This window comes from Hibiscus syriacus, unplaced genomic scaffold (genome assembly GCF_006381635.1).
Source record: "Hibiscus syriacus cultivar Baekdansim isolate YM2019G1 unplaced genomic scaffold, ASM638163v2 tig00111398_pilon, whole genome shotgun sequence".
NCBI lineage: Eukaryota > Viridiplantae > Streptophyta > Magnoliopsida > Malvales > Malvaceae > Hibiscus > Hibiscus syriacus.
The window spans coordinates 2,729,356-2,751,530 of NW_024063081.1; the positions used below are offsets into that span (position 1 = coordinate 2,729,356).

The 22,175-nt window shown below is 37.3% G+C and overlaps 1 protein-coding gene and 1 pseudogene across 1 annotated transcript; one reads left to right on the forward strand and one right to left on the reverse strand.

Annotated features, from left to right (window-relative positions):
- Window positions 1-7,187: 7,187 nt before the first annotated feature.
- Window positions 7,188-12,663, forward strand: LOC120161132 (protein DETOXIFICATION 6-like). Its single transcript, XM_039171398.1, has 8 exons — window positions 7,188-7,426; window positions 7,508-8,050; window positions 8,137-8,223; window positions 8,384-8,440; window positions 8,570-8,808; window positions 8,890-9,048; window positions 12,390-12,517; window positions 12,601-12,663. Exons 2-8 carry the CDS (start codon window positions 7,641-7,643, stop codon window positions 12,661-12,663), a joined length of 1,143 nt encoding a protein of 380 aa, XP_039027329.1. The 5' UTR covers window positions 7,188-7,426; window positions 7,508-7,640.
- A 964-nt stretch (window positions 12,664-13,627) lies between these two features.
- Window positions 13,628-14,508, reverse strand: LOC120161133 (annotated as a pseudogene).
- Between the last annotated feature and the right edge of the window lie 7,667 nt (window positions 14,509-22,175).

The window sequence follows — 22,175 nt, forward strand, 5'->3', positions numbered from 1 at the left end:
TGCTCCTGGACTTGTTGATACTAAGACAGATCGATGCTTGAGGTTCGAGAATGGACTCAGGTATGAGATCAAGAGTCGAGTCGCTACCCACCGAGAGAGGAATTTTGATGCTTTGGTTGAGATAGCCAAGACTGCTGAGGAAATAGAGCGACTGGGTATGGAGCACAAGAGAGATAGTGATCAAGCTCAAACCCGATTTAGGAGGCCTTATGGTTCTGTTGATTCTTCTGTATATCCTAGCAAAAGAGGCAGGGGTGATTCATTTCAGAGAGGCGGTGTGAGTGTCAGACCTGCTGCATCTGGTTCTTCAGCTGTTCAGCCTTCTAGACATGGTGGATCTTCTGGGTTACAATCTTTGCGGACATGTGATTATTGTGGGAAACATCATCTTGGGGAATGTAGGAGAAAATTTGGCACCTGTTTTAAATATGGTTCTGGTGACCATTTTATAAAGGATTATTCAATGTCAGTTACTTCAGTTCAGACACCAGCTCGTATTCCCGCTCGTACTCAGAGTACTATTCAGACTCATGCGGGTGGTCGTACTCAGGAGAGAGCACCTGGATCGGTTAGCAGAGGCCGAGCATCTCAGAGTAGGGGTCCAGTCAGATCTGAGGCCAGACAGCCTGCATTGGTTTACACTGCCAGACTTCGACAAGATCGTGATGGGCCTAATGTGACTGCAGGTACTGTTACTATTCATTCAGTTCCATACTTTGCATTGTTTGATAGCGGCTCTACCAATTCCTATGTATCGCATTCTGTTTATGAGGGTCTAAATATTCCTCTTGAGAATACTGAGCATTCGGTGATAGTTCAAAGTCCCTTAGGCAAATCCATTGTGTTGGATCGTATTTATAAAGAGTGCCTTATTGAGATCAATAAAGAGATTTTTCTGGCTGACCTTATGGAGTTACCTTTGAAAGAGTTTGATTTGATTCTCGGTTTAGATTGGTTGGACAAACATCGAGTAAATATTGATTTTGAGACTAATAGAGTTGTTCTGAAGTCCCCGAATAATTGAAAGATTGTAATGATCGGGGAACGTCGTGGATTTCTGACAAATGTTGTATCTGCTTTGATAGCTGAGAAGATGATCAGGAAAGGTTCTGAGGCGTTTCTTGCTTATATATTGGATACTAGGAGTTATCAATCTGATATTGAAGGTATCCGGATTGTCAATGAATTTTTCGATGTTTTTCCTGAGGAGTTGCCTGGATTACCTCCGGATAGAGAAGTTGAGTTTGAGATTGAAATCTATTTTGGTTCCACTCCAGTTTCAATGACTCCTTATCGTATGGCCCCAAAGGAACTTAAAGAACTGAAAGTCCAACTCTAGGAGTTGTTGGACAGGGGATTTATCCGACCCAGTGTATCACCGTGGGGAGCCCTAGTTCTCTTTGTCATGAAAAAAGATGGGACATTGAGACTTTGTATCGATTATAGGAAACCGAACAAGCTCACGGTTAAAAACAAATATCCTTTGCCCAGAATCGATGATCTATTTGACCAATTTCGAGGGCCTTCTATCTTCTCAAAAAAAGACTTGAGGTCTGGGTATTATCAACTCAAAGTGAAAGATTCGGATATTCCGAAGACTACTTTTCAAACTCGGTATGGGCATTATGAGTTTTTAGTGATATCGTTCGGGTTAACAAATGCCCCTGCTGCTTTTATAGATCTGATGCATAGGGTGTTTCGACCTTATTTGGACCAGTTTGTAGTTGTGTTCATCGATGACATACTGGTGTATTCTAGAAGTGAAGAAGAACATGAGAAGCATTTAAAGATTGTTTTACAGACTCTAAGGGAGAATAAGCTATACGCTAAGTTGAGCAAGTGTGAATTCTGGCTCAGCGAAGTGACTTTTCTTGGACATATTGTTTCTGCTGATGGTATTCGGGTGGATCCAAGCAAAATGGAGGCTATTCTGAACTGGAAGCAACCCAGGAACGTTTCTGAGATTCGTAGTTTCTTGGGCTTAGCTGGTTACTACCGTCGTTTTGTTGAGGGGTTCTCCCTTATTGCAGCTCCTCTGACGAAACTATTGAGGAAAGATGTTTCATTTATCTGGTCTGAGAACCAACAAGCTAGCTTTGAGAAACTGAAGACTGTTCTAACTCAAGCCCAGTACTGATTCAGCCTGAATCTGGGAGGGATTTTTCTGTCTACAGTGATGCTTCTCACTCTGGATTAGGCTGTGTTTTGATGCAAGATAGGAAGGTTGTCGCTTATGATTCGCGTCAATTAAAGCCGCATGAGCGTAACTATCCTATCTACGATCTGGAGTTAGCTGCCGTAGTTTTTTGCTTTAAAGATCTGGAGACACTACCTATACAGAGAAAAATGTTATATTTATACTGATCATAAGAGTCTGAAATATCTGCTTACTCAGAAAGAATTGAATTTGAGACAGCGTCGCTGGTTGGAGCTTCTAAATGACTACGATTTGGAGATAGAATATTATCCGGGGAAAGCTAATGTAGTGGCAGATGCCTTGAGCCGTAAGGCGATATCAGATCTCATAGCCTTATTCGCCAACTTGAGTTTATTTGATGATAATAGTCTGTTAGCAGAGTTGCAGGTTAAGCCTACTTTGGCCGAGGAGATTAAGACCAAACAACTTCTGGATAGCTCATTGCTTTCCATTATTGAGCAAGTTAAACAAGGTTCAAGTTCAGAGTATACTATGGATCAGGATGGTATTTTGTGTTTTCATGGTTGTTACTGCGTACCTAAAGATGATGATTTGAGGCGAGTTATTCTTCAGGAGGCCCATAGTAGTTCTTATACTATGCATATGGGCCTCCTGGCGGGGACAAAATGTATAATAATCTCAAGGAGCTTTACTTTTGGACTAGTATGAAGAAAAATATTTCAGATTTTGTGGCGAGATGTTTGACTTTTCAGCAGGTTAAGGCAGAGCACTAACATCCATCTGGATTGTTACAGTCAATCAAGATTCATGAGTGGAAATGGGAGCGCATTACGATGAACTTCGTTACTGGTCTTCCTCTGACTCCTTCTAAAAAGGATTCTATTTGGGTTATAGTTGATCGACTCACCAAGTCAGCGCATTTTATCCCTATTCGGGTTAATTATTCTCTAGACAAACTGGCTAAGTTGTACATTTATGAGATCGTTAGACTTCATGGTGTTCCGTTGTCTATCATATCTGATCGAGATCCGAGATTTACTTTCAGGTTCTGGAAAGCTTTGCACGAGGCTCTGGGTACTCGTTTGAATTTCAGTACAACTTTTCATCCTCAGACTGATGGACAGTCTGAGCGAGTGATTCAGGTGTTGAAGGATATGTTACGGGGTTGTGTGATTGATTTCCGTGGTAGTTGGGAAGATTTCTTGCCATTGGCTGAGTTTGCTTACAATAATAGTTATCAGGCGAGTATTCGCATGGCACCTTACGAGGTTCTGTATGGATGTAGATGACGTACTCCTATATGTTGGACAGAGTTACATGATAGAAAAACTTTGGGTCCAGATTTGGTTCGAGAGACTGAAGACACTGTCAGACTGATCCGTGATCGCTTAAGAGAGGCATTTGATAGGCATAAATCATATGCAGATAAGCGACGTAAGGATATCGAGTTTGAGGTTGAAGATCAGGTTTTTCTTAAAGTATCTTCATGGAAGAAGGTATTGAGATTTGGACGTAAATGTAAACTGAGTCCGAGATTTATTGTGCCGTATCGTGTTATGAAGAAAGTCGGACATGTTGCTTATCAACTTGAGTTGCCTCCACAGCTCAGTCGAATTCATGATGTTTTTCATGTGTCTATGTTGAGGCGATACCGTCCAGATCCGGATCACATCATTCAAGTTGATGAGGTAGAGCTGAGACCTGATTTGTCATATGAGGAAGAGCCTATTCAGGTTTTAGAGAGGGATGAGCGAGTTCTTCGGAATAGGCGTATTCCAATGGTCAAAGTTCAGTGGAGTAATCGTAGCCCCTCAGAAGCTACTTGGGAGACTTTGGAGTCAATGGAGGCTCAATTCCCTCATCTATTTTCATAAGGTAAATTTCGAGGATGAAATTTCTTGTAGAGGGGGAGAATTGTAACAACCTGAAAATTTCAAAAATAATATTTAATTGGAATTTGAAGATTTAATTGTGTTATTGGTGAAAATTTAGGGACTAAATTGAAAGAATTTAAAATTTGTAGCTTGTTTTAGAGTTAAAGTAAATTCAGGGACCAAGCCCTGAATTTGCCCAAGAAAAGTTGGTAATGTTGGGCATTATATACGGCAATTGGTTTCTGATTTCAGAAACCAATTACTCATATATTCTCCCAAATTTCCCTCTCCCAACCTCAACTTCCGATGACGATCCCGACGCCGTCCGAATTCTGATCGTCATTTTGAAACTACCATCGTGTTCGTTATCGAGTCAGGAACAAATCCCTTAAGTTAATTGAAGTTAAACGCTGCCAAACACCGTGAATTTCAAGTCAAAGCATCGACGTTTGTTTTAGCACAACCGCCTAGAAAATCCTAAATTCATCGCCGATAGTCGATCTGTTTTCGACACCTCCCGTACCATCGTGTTCCTTGTGCCGTTCCGAGTCTACCGGTGTCCTCCGTTTCTCCGGCGGCGACGGCACGTGTGGATGTGAAGCAGTCAAAGTTTCTGATTTGTTGGAATCGAGCTCTCCGCCGTTCAAAAATTTAAACCGAGCTTTGTAAGTATCTCGAAATCGCTCAAAATAATTTTTAGGAATTTTTTCATGATTTTTAGGACGCCGGAAGGCGTCTCACGCGCCCCCACGCACAGTGACGGCGTGTGGGGAAGACAGAAATGACCGGTTCAACCGATTTTTCGAAGGGTTTGACCATTTTTGACCCGACTCGTTGATCCGGCCCGACCCGACCGTTGACCGGGTGATATTTTGAGAATTAATTTGAAATGGGTGCTATTTTGGGAATTAATTCGAAAAGTGTGCTATTTTGGGAATTTATTCGGAAAAAGGTGCTATTTTGGGAATTTAATTCGAAAATTGCTATTTTGGCAATTTAATTTGAAAAGATGCTAGATTGCTAATTATTTTAAAAAATGTGCTATTTCTGTAAAATAATTGACAATTTGTTGACCACCTTTGACCATAACTTTGACCGGCTATTAAATAGCCGTTAATCTTTTCCGAGAATACCTATCCTGACAGTTTTCGACGTTCTGAATCCGTTTTTGGAGTCGGTTTCACAAAATTCAAAACCAAAAGTCTCCGAATCTTCAGTCAAACCCGTTGACTTTGATTTTGACCAAGAATTCAAATTTTTGGAAAGTCATACTTTATGTTTTTCGACGTCCTGAATCTGATTCCTTAGTCCGTTTTGTCAAAATTTGACCCGAAATTCCCGAATCGAGCTTGTAAACCCAAAAGGCTTAATATTTTAATATTTTGATTATTTAATTGAGATTTGGTCAAGGATTGATTCAATAAAAATATTTTATGAAGGTACTCGTATTTCACCTGAGCAATGATCAATTAGGTCCGGTGTTATCCGTTCGTTAGATCAGTCTGAACTGCGTACTACGAGAATTACCCGTAGGTTTCCGTATATTATTTAAATAATATTTAGATTATTTATATTAGGATTCCAATTTGGATTTTTCCAATTCGTAGGATCTAGCGCTGCAGTAGAACGTGATCGACAAACCCAGTAATAAGCTTCCCTATCTGATTTCTCAGACTGTTACAGGTGTGTTTCCCGACAGTGTTAATTATTTCTGTTTTAAAATATACATATGAACATTATGTATCTGATATCTGATTTACCGCATATTTCTGATATGATCTCTGGTTACGGTATTTTATATCGATTTTCTGAATATTGATTATCCGATATCTGAAATTTTGTATACTACTGACTTGTCTTCTGATTTCCGTATTTCTGTATATGATTTTTAAGCATAAACACTTTTATGTTTTAAAGAATTAATAATTGTTTTCATTCAAATACATTCATGAACAATCATTGGAGGGGTATTGTTAAAGGAAGTATATCCGCAGGTTCCTCGGCTTTGTGCTCATGGCCTTATTTGATGTGTGGGCTGGGTGTATGGTTCTGGGAAACCTACACATTCTGATGTGATGGGCTGGGGGTAGTGTTCATATTTTTTTAAAACGACATACTTGCATAAACCGACATTACGGGAATATTTTTATCAGTATGTTTTTATATACACTGTATGGAACACACTAGGCTTTTCGCTCATTCTATAGTTTTTACCCTTTTTCAGATAACAACAGACCGTAAGCTAGCATATTTGGCATAAGGGAGATCAACTACTTATTTTGTACGAACATATATCTCTATATGTTTTCCGTTGTATCTGGTGACATGTATTTGCTATCGTTTTTGGATATATTTGTATTATTATTCTAATGTATTATAAGATAAAAAAAACTCTGAATGAGATATGTGACCACTTAAGTTTGGGTTTAACTTATAGGCTAGGTCTGGGGGGTTACATTCTTTGTCGATACAGTCAAACCTGTTCGTATCTATCTTATGTTCAAGTTTTTTTTGTTAGGATTTTTTAGTCTTTTTCTTATATAGTTTTTGTGTAATATTAAACGACTAGTTTCTTGTATAGATGGTTATAGAAAAAAATTCATAATTATATGTTTATTGATGCGTTGTCATATATTTTTAATATTTTTAAGTTGATTTATTTTACATTTACAAATCATAATGATAATAACTACATATGAACATTAATTAAATTAATGTATTTCTAATTTATATTATTATACTTAAAAAGAACCATTTTTTCTCGTCAAAAATAATTTTAATAATATCAATCTTAAATTAATTTCTTTAAAATAATTTTATAAAATAATTTAAAAATATATTTTAAAAAAGTAATACCAAACTTAACTTTAATTACGGTTTTATAATATTAGGAACCGGACTGCACCCAGATCAAAACATAAGATCTAATCTCTGAATCAACAATCAGTTACATAATATTTAAAAAAAATATGAATTACATAATAAAATAAAATCACGAGGATCAGAGTAACTGATAAAAATATTAATAATATAATCAGTGACAACTGTCCGAAAACAATATCATCAGTTCTATATTGTTTTTTATGGAAATTTGGGCATTGCACTTGAACTAATCACAGTGTGGGGAGATCTTTCGTCAACAAAAAGAAAAAAATGGATGAGGCGTTGCTTCCAAAGAAAGGAGGGAGGATATGGGAGATATTAACATGGGAACTCGTGCTGGAAGAGCTCAAGAAACTGAGCTTTGTCGCCGCACCATTTCTGACGGTGGCTTTTTTCGCAGTACCTTTTGAAGGTCGTGTCGATGACGATGGCCGGACACCTCGGTGAGCTCCCGTTGTCCGGTATTGCCATTGCCACCGCTTTCTGCAATGTCACCGGCTTTAGCCTCCTTGTAAACACACTTCTCTTACATTTTTTTTTTGCACTTTAATGCCTTCATTACAATGGAAGCATAATATTTTGTGACTAACAGTGCGGACTTTCCGGTGGACTGGAAACTCTAAACGGACAAGCCTACGGAGCAAAGCAATACCATAGAATAGGAAGCTACACTTATTGCTCCATAATATGTGCCCTTCCGATTTGCCTCCCTGTGTCTCCTCTGGATGTACATGAACAAACTATTGGTGCTGATCGGCCAAGACCCTCAAGTTGCAGAGATAGCTTATAGATACGCAATGTGCCTCATGCCTGCACTCTTTGCCTACTCCATTCTTCAATCTCAGGTTCGTTTCCTCCAATCCCAGAGCTTGGTCCTTCCATTGTTGTACACCTCGATCGCAACACTGTGTTTCCATGTGTCCCTTTGCTGGGTTTTGGTATTCGAATCCGGATTCGGTTATACCGGGGCGGCATTGGCTATCAGTTTCTCGTATTGGTTCAACGTGATTTTGCTCGGATTCTACATGGGATACTCATCATCATGTCAGAAAACCCGAACCCTCCAGTTGAAGGATGTTTTCATGAGTGTCCAGGAGTTTTTCCTGTTCGCTGTACCTTCTGCTGTAATGGCCTGGTAAACGACCAGCATCATTATCCTTTGGGACTGTCCGTTTTGTCATGTTTATTGTTTATTCTTACTGTGTCGGGTCTTCTTTGCAGCCTCGAATGGTGGTCTTTTGAGATTCTTGTACTAATGTCTGGTCTTCTGCCAAATTCAAAGCTCGAAACTTCAGTTCTTTCTATATGGTATGCAACTGTTTATATTTTTATAAAGTAACTGTTTTTGTAGGACTTTTAATTAAAAAAAATGTTTGCAGAATGTACGTGCATTATATTCACCCGAGAGTCCAGACTATTACAAAAAAAAGCTATACCTCTAACTATAACTGTTTCTGTTAATCTGCAGCCTTTCAAGCGACTCATTGCATTATCATATACCACTTGGGATCAGTATAGCTGCCAGGTTTGATCTTTTCCATTACATTTAGTTCACGTAGTTTTATACACACACACACACACTCGATCACCAAGTGTGCTTATTAACAATGATAAACTGATATTTTGTGCAATAATTCTGTCACCATCTTTACAGTACACGAATTTCAAATGCATTAGGAGCTGGAAATCCACAGGCAGCTCAAGTAACCTCCTTCGTCTCAGTGCTCCATACACTCTTAGAAACACTCATTGCAAGTTCAATTCTTTTCTGCTGTCGCCATGTTTTCGGATATGCTTACAGCAGTGAAAACGAAGTCGTGCTCAAAGTTGCACAAATAGTTCCCCTGGTCTGCCTCTCATTTATTGCCGATGGTTTACATGCAACTGGTTGCGGTCGGTATCCCCCCCAAAAAAATTATATTGCGTAAACGGATTCTGTCTCTATATATTTGATTTGATATGTGGTGCATGCAGGGATTGTGAGAGGAATTGGGTGGCAACATATTGGAGCTTATGCTAATCTTGCGGCGTATTATCTGGGTGGGATTCCGGCAGGGATTTTATGTGGTTTTGTTTTGAAATTAAGAGCGGAAGGCCTGTGGATTGGAATGTTCACTACAGCAAAACTGATATGTAGCGTCGTTTTTAGCGGCGTTTGGAGAGAAAATGCCACAAAAGTTAAACATATAGTAGCGTTTACAATCGTAGCGCCACTAATTGATACTTTAGCGGCGTTTTTAGTAAAAACGCTGCAATATAATTGACATATAGCGGCGGTTTTAGAAAAACGCCGCAATAGGGTGCTAAATTAGCGGCGTTTATATCACAAACGCTTCAATAGATTATAAATTTTGCGGCGATTTAGCCAAAACGCCGCAATATAGTGGTAAACTGGCAGCGTTTTTACCACAAACGCCACAATAGAGTATAAATTTTGCGGCGATTGAGTCAAAACGCCGCAATAGAGCGGTAAATTGGCGGCGTTTTGACAAAAAAACGCCGTAATATATTACACATATAGTGGCGTTTGTTCCTAAAACGCCGCAATAGAATAGTTCCTTAGTGGCGTTTTCGTAAAAAACGCAACAATAGAGTAGTTATTTTGCGGCGTTTTTAATATAAACGCCACAATTGTCCTTTAATTTATCAGATATCCCTAATTGCTCAGCCCGAACCCCTTATTTATTTTATCCCCAAATCTTCTTCCTCGAATTAGCAGTGCGAGAACAAACGATTAGTATATACAACAGCTTCTCTTCATTTTGATTCTCCATACCTATTCATTACGAATTTATAATTTTGTGAACAAACGGTTAGTTGATCTATCACTTGTTTATTTTTCTTTCTAGATTTCCTTTTCCCATTTTGATTCTCGTTCTTTGGAAGTCGGTGCTGGGTCAGGGAAACTAAGTTACAGGCATTTGTTTGCGGTTGGAGAAGACCAACCATTGCAGTTTATTCCTCCTTAAATTTTAGATAGGGTTCTTGTCGTTAAACCTCCAACGAAAGTTTTCAACGAGGGAATCCAGATTTGGCAAAGCTCATTGGTGACTCAATTTTTGGTAGGCCTTCAGATCTTAGTTCTGTTCAAAGGTTAGTAAACTCTGTTCAATTTTTGTTCTCTTAGTCTATTCGAAGCTTCATAGGGTTCTAGTTTCTTTTCCTGGTTGGATTTGTTTCCTCATGCTCGAGTGGAGTTAATTTAACAAACTTAACGAACAATTAGTTTTTTACTGAACACGAAATGTTTTTTACTGAACACGAATGATGTTTCGTAATTAAGGGAATGTTGTTTTAGACAGTTATTGAATATGAATTAGGAAATCAAATCCAAGAAATTTCGAAGAAATTTAACGGAATATCAAAAAAGGTGTTCGATAAATGTTTGATGAAGTAAGTTTATCACTTCTGCTTGGTTATGCTAGCATTAAATAGGGTTCTGATGAAATAAATATGCATTTCTCTAATGTTTTTAAGTGCTTTTGTGCTTATGAGCTCTGTATTGCACATGACATTAGCTTCATTGCTGAAAAAGCTGGTTTAAACATGCTAATGATTAGAATCTGGTTTTAATTGAAAGTACATGACCAATGTATGTATGATTTGGTATGCAATAATTTTAGTTATGATATTGAAGTGATTTGCTAACTCAAAGTATTTGCTTCAGGTTGAATAACCTGCTGACATTTTGAGCTTGTATGATACATTCGCATCCATACTTGTTTGTCTTGTGGTAATGACATTCATCATGAGTTGAAGTAAATTATACATAAATGGTCTCTTTTCTTGCATTTATTTCCATAGTTTAGGAACTCTTGGCAAGCTTTGTTGAGTAATTTAGTCCAAATCCCATGTCGGGTAACTTCATTGAGTGTAGTTTGGTTAAGAGAGGTTTCGGTTTTTGCTAGATTCAAAGTAAACTCCCGTTATGATGCGTTGAGTTTTGTAAAATGATTTGTTTGGACTGGAATATCAGAGGTCATGGAGCATTGGTTAAGAGAGGGTCGGGGTGTTAAAGAGTTCAACGATTTCATCTCGGGGTGTCATTTAATTATACATAACATTGTGAGTATTGATGCTAGACAGTTTCTGCTTAAAATTTGGAGATTGTTGAATTGAATGCAATCTTGAGGTATTTCAGCTCTACCGTGACTTCAGTTCGATTGGATCACTAAACTGAATTTTTGTAGGGTCTTTTGAACCACAAGGTTAAGGGTTCCAAAGGTTTGCTACGGAAGGGCTTTGCGTTGTTACCACAAGTTAGGTTATCATGTCACTCATTTCGTACAGAATACTGTAAATGAAGTACTAAGTTTAAAGTTCTTTCACCATTTGTGACTTTGTTTAGTGAGCTTTTGTACTACCAATAGGCAGCTATCCAACAGTCTTAGTTTTTCATTGTGTCTCTGCGTAGAGAACTCACGAAAGAAAGGTAAGTTTTTCTCTCTCTCTTCATTTTCGTGCAAAAAATTGAATTTTATGGAGTTTTAGTTCATCATTTCATCACCCATTTCATCACCCACTAAAACTCAAATCTTTCTTTTTCAGTTTATGCCTTCAAGAGTTCCATTTTTTAAACTTGTCTTCTCACAATCGGTGCTTTGTAAGAGTGAAGAATTTCAATTTTATTAAGGTAAGTATTTTCTCTTTTTGTTTTTGATTTTCTGCTGATTTTATATATGTGAAAATCATGTTTCTATTCAACCTATTGTTAGATTTAGGGTTTCAATTTCAGAGAAAATTAGTAACTATCATTTAGTTGTTTCTTGGTTTAGGGTTTTAATTGTTGTTTTCTCGATGCAGCCATGCCTTAAACGAGTACAATTCTCCCAATTAAATTGAGCAAAGTGGTTTTACATCTTTACTAGAAATTCAAATGAGATGAGAAAATTAGTAATTAGCATGAAATGAGATGAGATGAGAATGGCAGCCATGCCATGCAAATTTTGAATAAAGATTTGGGTTTTACATCTTTACTACAAATATTGGGTTTTAGAAATTTGATCATGCAGCCATGTCATGCAAATTAGTAACTGCTGGACTTTTTTGCTCTTAGTAACTATTGGTGATGAGTTTAGAAATTTGATCATCTATTTGAGAGATTCTTCCCTTTTTATCATTTATGTTTGTTTGAACTTTAATGATCAATCTCACTGTAAATATTGGGTTTTAGAAATTTTTTACTTTTTTCGAATAAAATAACATTTATGTAGAGATGATAAAACTACAAATTAGGGTTATTTGATATTAGGTAGCTTTAAGTTATTGTCTTTAATTTGCTCATCTATTTGAGAGAAATGGCCCTTTTTAGGGTTATTTTTAACGTCATGACTTTTAATTATTAAATGGAATTGCATGGATGCCACTATACATGAGATGACAATGATGTTTTTCTTGCTACCAATTAGCGTAGAGATGATAAAACATATCATGTCAACAATAGTTACAAAGCAATTTTGGTTGGAGCTGATTAGGGGCAAGTGGGCAGGCCACCTTTCACCATAGAAATCTGAGAGGGGAACATTATGTACATGAGCTTTTGCTGCTCGTTCAAGGCCTTCTTCTTGCCTTTTTCATTGCTTTTACAAATTGGAAGAAGCAGGTTTCAATGCTTTTACTTTTCTTCTCAAATGCTTCAACTCTACTGCCTGCTTACTCTATCTAAATGCATATATGGCTTTGCAGGCTACCAAGGCAAGGGAGAGAATATTTCTGGGAACATTTGCAGGTGACAGTGCATTATCCTGAACCAACTATGCTCTATTCGAATTTGGATCATAACAGAGATAGATGGAGAGGGCTAGTGGGGGGTGAAATTTTAAATTTCTTATATAACTTAATATTTTCTATCAATAACCTATTTTTACCCCTAAAATTTTATAAATTTATTCTCACTAATATAGAATCATGCATATCTATACTTGAATTCTAAGAACACAAGTGAAGATGGAAGCTGAAGGATATTGCACCGTTACCACTTCCAAATATCCAAGAGCTAATAAATATTTTTGCACTATGAGATCTTAGCCAAAATCTTCTTCTCTATTCTTTTTCTTTCTTTCTTTTTGATATCTTTGTCATCTATACTGAATTCTGATTCAAAAGCAAATACGGTACTTAATAAATAATTCGCCATCAATGAAATAGGATACCAAGTTTGATTCTTATCTGATCAATACAAACATGATATTTAATCAACTACGGTTGGTTCAAGTAGTAAACAATTTGATATCACTTTCGAGTTTGAGGTCTTATATGCAAAAAATTCCCGCTCAAAGACCCGCCCACCAAAATCTCTATAGATATAAATTCGCTATTTCAATCTGATATGCGTAAACAACTCTTGTATGCTTTTTTTTGTCTACGCTTTTTATTTGAGTATTATACCTAATACCGTATATTTGATCATCGTCTGAAACAATTGCACCAATACTATCTAACTATTAATTTAAACTTAATTACTTAAATTCAAAATTTCAAAAAAATGACACGATAAAAAGAAAATAAAATTTGAAGTTTAGAAACAGAAGAGAAGTATTTTGAATTATTTTACTGATTACAAATCGATTCCTCTTAGAAACAATTCCCTTGCATAACGTACAACCAAAAACAGTTCCTTTCCCACGTAAGTTTGGTGTATAACCCCATTGTCCATTGATTACCAAATATTACTGTATTATAATTACGACATCGGAAACTTATTTCCATGCTATGAAATTCCCGAATTAAGATATTTACATTAATTTTATAGATGAGTAATAAGAATTAGGGCGAGAGTAATAGTTGCTCTTGTTCCGTAAGGGAATGGCCGAAGTGGCAACTGTGACCGTATGGACAGGCCTCGCCGGCAAGGACCACCCGGCAAACCTGAGTCTTGTACCTTGGATGCCTAATAACCGGACGTAGCTTAGCGATACCATGGGCAAACTGGAAATGGTCGCCGTAAGGGCATGACCCTGTCTCTTGCCATTTGTTGGAGAGCTCCGTCTTCACCATTCCTTGATTGTATATCTCCATTTCAATGCCCTTCTCTTCTCTTCTTCCCACCGAGTGTTGGTTGACCTTATGATAAGTAACGCTCTTGGGAACTGAATTCTTCTGTCCCCTCTCCCATATTTTGTGTTTAGGTCCGGCAGTTTTTCGCATTGGATATTTCTGTTATTCATGGCAGTTGCTTGGGACGACGGGTGCAGAAGCTTGATCAACTCAGTGTTGGCCACCCGAAGATCTCTGTTCTCTTTACGGAACGATTCAAGCTCCCATGAGTGCATGTAGGCGAGAAAAGCAAAGGTCGAAGTGGTCACTCAGTTGTTGATACTCAAGGATGAGACGAGCGTGGTTCAGGCGGTGCTCGGTGGCTACATCATCGGAAGCATGCTTGATGTCATCGGAGGAAGAGCAAGAGGAAGGGGTGATGGAAAGGGACTGAGGGAGAGTAGAACTGGGTGAGAAAATGAAGTTATATATCGAGGAGAAGTCGGTGGTTAGATCTTGATCATAATAATATTGAAATGGAGATGCCGCCGGCGACACATAGTTAGTGTTCTCCACCGTGGCGAAGGTGGCGTTTAGATTGGAAGATGGTTGGCGTAGAAGAAAGAAAAGGTGAGAAATAAGGATAAAATAAAGACATTTATATGGAGATTTTAGTTACAAAGACTAGTGGGGGCAAAAGGTGTTTGGTTGGAGGGAATGCTTGTATTATCAAAAAAAAAAAAAAAATTCCTCTATTTACACTCAAAATTTAGTAAATATCTTTTAGAGTATCTGAACCTAGATTCCTCTCTTAAAAATATAACATACTTTGTCGTTAAGAGATATAGATTTTAAAACAGTTACACTAGTGTGTTAAAATGGTGAGTTACGGGATGCATTCATATTTAGGTAATCAATTTTGAAAAAATAGTTTTCAAAGATTGGTAAATATTCTTTGAAAATGGTTTTCAAAGTTTGGTAAATGTTTCTTTGAAAAATAGTTTTTCAAAGTTTGGTAGATGTTTGTTGAAAAATGATAATGGGATAATCACAATTAATCCCTAGGTTTTAGGGTATTTACAAGATTAAGTCCTTAAGTTTCAACTATAAATACCCTAGCTCATTTAGTTTCAAAACCATCCCAAAAATCATTTCTTTCTCCCAATACTAGAGAGCTTTCTTGTGAGTAGTGAGTGTTTTGTAAACACCTGTAAATTTTCTCTCTTAGTAAAAGATCTGCAGCAGTTCGGAGACGTAAGAACAATTGGCTGAACTCCGTTATCAATTTCGGGTATTATTTTTTCGCTTTTATTTTGTATTCTCACAAATCTGACTATAGGGAAATTACTTGTACTTGATTTATTTCCCAACAACTGGTATCAGAGCTTTTGGGTTGTGAATTTTGTCAATTTTTTTCGAGGTTACTATTCGGGTTATTATTCACGTGAATAGTGAAATTCGGTTGGCGATACGAGTTTGTCGACGGATGTGTTCTAATACACGGCGGTTCGCAAAAATTGTCAGAAACGATCCAAACGAAGCCAGATTCGAGTGGGAGCGATGGCTGCAGAAGAAGGGAAGGTGAAAATTGAAAAGTTCGATGGTGCGGACTTTGGCTTTTGGAAGATGCAGATTGAAGATTTTCTGTACCAGAAAAATCTATATCAACCTCTTTCAGGAAAGCAACCAGAGGGCATGAAGAATGATGACTGGGCTCTTCTCGACAAACAAGCCCTCGGAGTTATCCGACTAACATTATCCCGCAATATTGCTTTCAACATAGCAAAGGAAAAGACCATGGCGGGTGTTATGACGACTCTCTCCAGTATGTATGAGAAGCCATCGGCCTCAAACAAAGTTCATTTGATGAGGCGATTATTCAATTTGCGGATGACGGAATGGGCATCGGTGGCACAACACCTAAATGAACTCAACACAATCACAACCCAGTTGAGTTCAGTGAAAATTGAATTTGATGATGAAGTTCGAGCTTTAATTCTCTTATCATCTTTACCAGACAGTTGGAATGCTATTGTTACAGCAGTCAGCAGTTCGTCGGGAAACAGCAAATTAAAATTCGACGATGTTCGGGATCTGGTACTGAGCGAAGAAATTCGACGGAGAGAATCGGGTGAAGCATCAACCTCCTCAGCCTTGCACACGGAGTCCATAGGGAGAACTTCAGAAAGAAATTCAAATCGTGGCAGATCGAAATCCAGAAGGGGAAAATCAAGAACAGGAAATAAAGATTTTACCTGTTATAATTGCGGCAAGAAGGGTCACTTCAAAAGAGATTGCCGAGCACCGAAGAAAAATACCGGCGCACAGGAATCTGCCAACATGACGGAGGAGACAGGTGATGCCATGATTTTAAGCGTCAACAGTCCGATTGAATCATGGATTTTGGATTCAGGGGCATCTTTCCACTCCACGCCATGCCAAGAAATCATGGAGAACTATGTCAGTGGTGATTTTGGGAAGGTTCATCTTGCTGATGATGAAACCTTGAAGATCGTCGGAAAAGGAGACATCCGACTAAAGCTGCAAAAACAGACCACCTGGAAGCTGACAGGAGTGAGACATATTCCTAATCTCAAAAGAAATTTGATTTCTGTAGGACAGCTTGACGGAGAAGGATGCAATACAACCTTTTCAGGTTGTGAATGGAAGATTACCAAAGGAGCACTCGTCATTGCTCGTGGTAAGAAGACTGATACTCTCTATGTAACCTCAAATTTAGAGAATATCATTACAGTAGCAGATGCTGATGGAAAATCAAACCTATGGCACCAAAGGCTTGGCCATATGAGCGAGAAATGGATGAAGACACTTTAGTCAAAGGGGAAGCTGCCAGATCTAAAGAATGTAGATGTCGGACTATGCGAGGATTGCATCTTTGGCAAACAAAAGAAAGTCAGTTTTGCAAAGATTGGCAAGACACCCAAGGCAGAAAGGTTATAATTGGTTCATACTGATGTATGGGGACCATCTCCAGTTCCATCTCTTGCAGGCTCATTATATTATGTCACCTTCATCGATGATTCTACAAGGAAGGTGTGGGTTTATTTTATGAAGAAAAAATCAGAAGTCTTTGATACCTTCAGAAAATGGAAGGCCATGGTGGAAAACGAGACTGGTATGAAAGTCAAGCGGTTGAGGTCTGACAATGGAGGAGAGTACAGAAATAGGAGATTCAGAGATTTTTGCGCAAACAATGGAATCAAGATGGAGACAACAGTTCCCATGACACCGCAGCAGAATGGCGTAGCAGAACGCATGAACAGAACTCTGAATGAACGTGCCAGAAGCATGATGATACATGCCGGATTGCCCAAATTTCTATGGGCTGAAGCTATCAACACTGCAACTTACTTGATCAACCGTGGGCCCTCAGTTCCTTTGGATGGCAGAATACTAGAGGAAGTTTGGAGCAAGAAAGAAATAAACCTTTCACACTTAAGAGTGTTTGGTTGTATTTCTTATGTACACATAGACTCTGCTGAAAGAAGTAAACTTGATGCTAAGTCCAAAAAATGTTCCTTTGTTGGTTACGACGGTGATGAGTTCAGTTACCGGTTTTGGGACTATGAAAATCGGAAGATCATTAGAAGCAGAGATGTCATTTTCAATGAGAATGTGATGTACAAAGACAGGTCAACTGTAGAATCAAGCAGCTCCAATACCAAAGCTGAAACAAAGGAATTTGCTGAGTTTGAGGAGATTTTTGGAAATGATGTTCAGATCAGTCCTGAAGCAGTTCAAGAAGAACTAGGCACACCGGAACTAAGACGCTCCTCCAGAATTCCTAAACCAACCCAACGGTATTCTCCTTCTTTGCACTACTTGTTGCTGACTGACAATGGTGAACCAGAGTGCTATGATGAAGCAATGCAAGTGGAGGATTCAGTCAAGTGGGAGTCTTCCATGAAAGATGAGATGGACTCGCTTTTGTCAAATCAAACGTGGGAATTAGCTGAATTACCACCAGGCAAGAAAGCGCTTCACAACAAGTGGATTTACAGGATCAAAGAAGAGCACGATGAGAGCAAATGCTACAAAGCGAGATTGGTTGTCAAAGGTTTTCAGCAAAAAGAAGGTATTGACTACAATGAAATTTTCTCTCCAGTCGTGAAACTGTCTACTATCAGACTGGTGTTGAAAATTGTAGCTGCAGAGAATTTACATCTTGAGCAGTTAGATGTAAAGGCAACTTTCCTTCATGGTGATTTGGAGGAAGAAATCTATATGAGGCAGCCAGAAGGCTTCATAGAGGTAGGCAAGAAAAACCTGGTATGCAAGTTGAAGAAGAGCTTGTATGGTTTAAAACAAGCTCCTAGACAGTGGTACAAGAAGTTCGATAGTTTCATGAGTAGCATTGGTTTTACCAGATGCCAAGCAGATCATTGTTGCTACATTAAGAGGTTCGATAATAGCTTCATTATTTTATTGTTGTACGTTGATGACATGCTCGTTGCAGGCTCAGACATGCAAGAGATTATAAACTTGAAGCAAAAATTGTCAAAGCAGTTTGCTATGAAGGATCTGGGCGCTGCAAAGCAGATTCTTGGGATGAGGATCAAGAGAGACACAAAGTCGGGGACTTTGATATTATCACAGGCTGAGTACATCAACAAAGTACTCTCCAGGTTCAACATGCAAGATGCTAAACCAATAAGTACACCTTTAGGTGTTCATTTCAGACTCTCCAAAGAACAGTCACCAAAGACGGAGGAAGAACGTGCACACATGGTGAAGGTACCGTATGCCTCAACGATTGGAAGTCTGATGTATGCCATGGTTTGTACCAGACCATATATTGCTCAAGCAGTGGGAGTTGTTAGCATGTACATGAATAATCCGGGCAAGGTACACTGGGAAGCAGTCAAATGGATCCTCGGATATCTGCGGGGTACCACAAACAAAGCACTTTGTTTCAAAGGTGGAGATACGATACTGACAGGCTATGTAGATGCTGACTTAGCCGGAAATATTGACATCAGAAGGAGCACTACAGGGTATATCTATACTCTAGAAGGAACCGCAGTGAGTTAGGTTTCTCAACTACAGAAGATAGTTGCTCTCTCCACAACTGAAGCAGAATATGTCGTTGTTACGGAAGCCAGTAAGGAGATGGTTTGGCTCTAAAGTTTCTTGGAAGAGTTAGGCAAGAAACAAGAAAACAATGTCTTGTATTGTGACAGTCAAAGTGATATACATCTAGCAAAGAATCCGTCTTTTCATTCTAGGACAAAGCACATACAATTGTGATATCATTTTATCCGGTCTCTTCTGGAAGATGGGATTTTGAAACTTGAAAAGATCAGTGGAGCTCAAAATCCGGCAGACATGTTGACAAAGACGGTGACTACAGACAAACTGAAGTTGTGTTCAACTTCAGTTGGCATGCTAGAGTAACAAGACTAGAAAAGCTGTTGCATTGATCGAGGTGTGAAGACAGATTAAAATCAGTCTTCAAGTGGGAGATTGTTGAAATTATTAAAATGGTTTTCAAGTTTGGTAACCAACCTTGAAAAAATGGTTTTCAAAGTTTGGTAAATGTTTCTTTGAAAATGGTTTTCAAAGTTTGGTAAATGTTTCTTTGAAAAATAGTTTTTCAAAGTTTGGTAGATGTTTGTTGAAAAATAATAATGGGATAATCACAATTAATCCCTAGGTTTTAGGGTATTTATAAGATTAAGTCCTTAAGTTTCAACTATAAATACCCTAGCTCATTTAGTTTCAAAACCATCCCAAAAATCATTTCTTTCTCCCAATACTAGAGAGCTTTCTTGTGAGTAGTGAGTGTTTTGTAAACACCTGTAAATTTTCTCTCTTAGTAAAAGATCTGCAGCAGTCCGGAGACGTAAGAACAATTGGCTGAACTCCGTTATCAATTTCGGGTATTATTTTTTCGCTTTTATTTCGTATTCTCACAAATCTGACTATAGGAAAATTACTTGTACTTGGTTTATTTCCCAACAGGAGGGAATGCTTGTATTATCAAAAAAAAAATTCCTCTATTTACACTCAAAATTTAGTAAATATCTTTTAGAGTATCTGAACCTAGATTCTTCTCTTAAAAATATAACATACTTTGTCGTTAAGAGATATAGATTTTAAAACATTTACACTAGTGTGTTAAAATGGTGAGTTACGGGATGCATTCATATTTAGGTAAGATTAATAATGATAATTGTGGGTTTGTTGCTTCTATTTCACAGCTTTAACTAACCATGGGCCTCTTCAATCAAGATATATTGGCTAATATCTTGTTATATAACCAACCACCACCATCACTATTCTCTATATTCTAATCAATAATATTTGGAGTTTTCACACGATGCACAATCATACAGTTCCAACTTCCAACAACCACCCACACAATACAACTTTATTACACATATTGGACCATTGTAATGTAAGAGTTCAGCTCACAAGCTTATTTCTAAAATTTCTCTTGTTTAAGCTCAGATAACTCACAACCAAACATACAAACGTGTTGCTAATTTGTATGCAAAAGAAGAAGAAGAAAAGTGATATATCTTTATCCCCTGTTATCAATGGAAGGCCAAGGGGTGACAAACAATGACTATAGAGGTTGTATCTTCATCTAAAGGATATAACATTGTCATCAGTGCTAAATGATGGGTTAACGAGATCCTTCAAATGTGTTGAATGCTATGATATTTTATATTTGATGTATCTCCTTGGGATATTTTGATCTTCTTCGTAAATCATATATCCGTTGTTAATTCTTCACCTATCAAAACCTTCAGAGTCCCTAAAAAGCCTGCGAAATTTCATGTCCCCTAAAATGTTACGATTTTTTTATATGAACGTTGTCAATTCTATCACCGACTAAATCTATTATATGATTGTTAGGTCTACACATCTTGTTGACTTACAAATAACCATCATTACCCTAAGTTTGACACCGATACTAAGATGAGATATATAAGTTGCCGTACAAAATAAAAGGACTCACTCTCTTTTCCCCCTCAAAATCCTAACTCTCTCTACTATTAATATTCTTCCACATATTATCATATGATTCTTATCTCTTTCTCTCTTACAGAATCAGAAGCTATAACTCTTCGTTTAAATTAAAAAAGTGGAATGCTCTTGATCATCATAACTCATATTTTACCGTCAATCATACTTGAATGTACTAAATGTTAAATTTTATTGCAATAATCAAGTTAATTTAATCATTGTTGATTCAACTATTTTAAGAATTTTTTTATATTTTAATTATGTTATTTAAATATCAATAATTCAACCTAGAATTAAGATATGATTTTGCAACATTCTTTCTACTATGAGTGTAAACGAGAGGAGTTGATTTTGAGCATTGTTAATCTCGACTCGAACTTGAAAAATTTTAAATTAATATCGACTCGTTGAAAAGCTCGAGGTGTTAAAAATTATCAAGACCAACTCGAACTCAAAATAAAAAATTAAAGTTTGTCTCGAGCTCAAAAAACTTAAAACTTATAAAATAGAGATTTAAATGAATTTTTTTTATAGAAATAGATATTATTATAATTATCGTTAAATATATAATAATTGATTATACCATTATCTCAGGATAAGTCAGATCAGAGTTTTTTTTTATCTTAAACTAAACCTAACTTGATATGAGTTTGTTCTTAAAAAGAATTAGCATGACTCAAATTTAATTTCTTTTTAAATCTGTTTCTATAAGATTAAATCAAGTTGAAACACATTGGATATGGATAAATGCCCATCCCTAGATATCTTAGACTTATGAATTGTGAGCTCCAAACTCTAAAAGGCAACGGGATAAACTATAACATTAATCCCTGTTCTTTGCTCTCTCATATTTTACTTAATATACTTTTAATTTTTTCAATTTACTTCTCTAAATTTTTAAATTATTCATGTTTTGATCACATTAAATTATTTTATTATTATTATTTTATGACGTGGTATTTTTATCATTATTAAAATATAAAAATAAATAATAAAATAAATAATAAAATAATATTTTTATTATTAAATTTAAAAAGCTTTAATATAATCATTGCTCCTTCCGCCCCTTCTCATCACCATCGATGATCGTTGGCATTCGGAATCGACAACTGTTTGATTCCAAATTGTACCGAGAGGCTTGCTTTGACACGTTGAGTCCGAATCTGGTGGTTGTTTCACCGAAAAATGTCCTAAAACTCGTGAATCTCAGCTAAAACATTGGGATTTCCTCACTTTCGTTATCTTATTTGTGGACTTCGGAGTATGTTCAAATAAAATGGAGGTCGGATTCG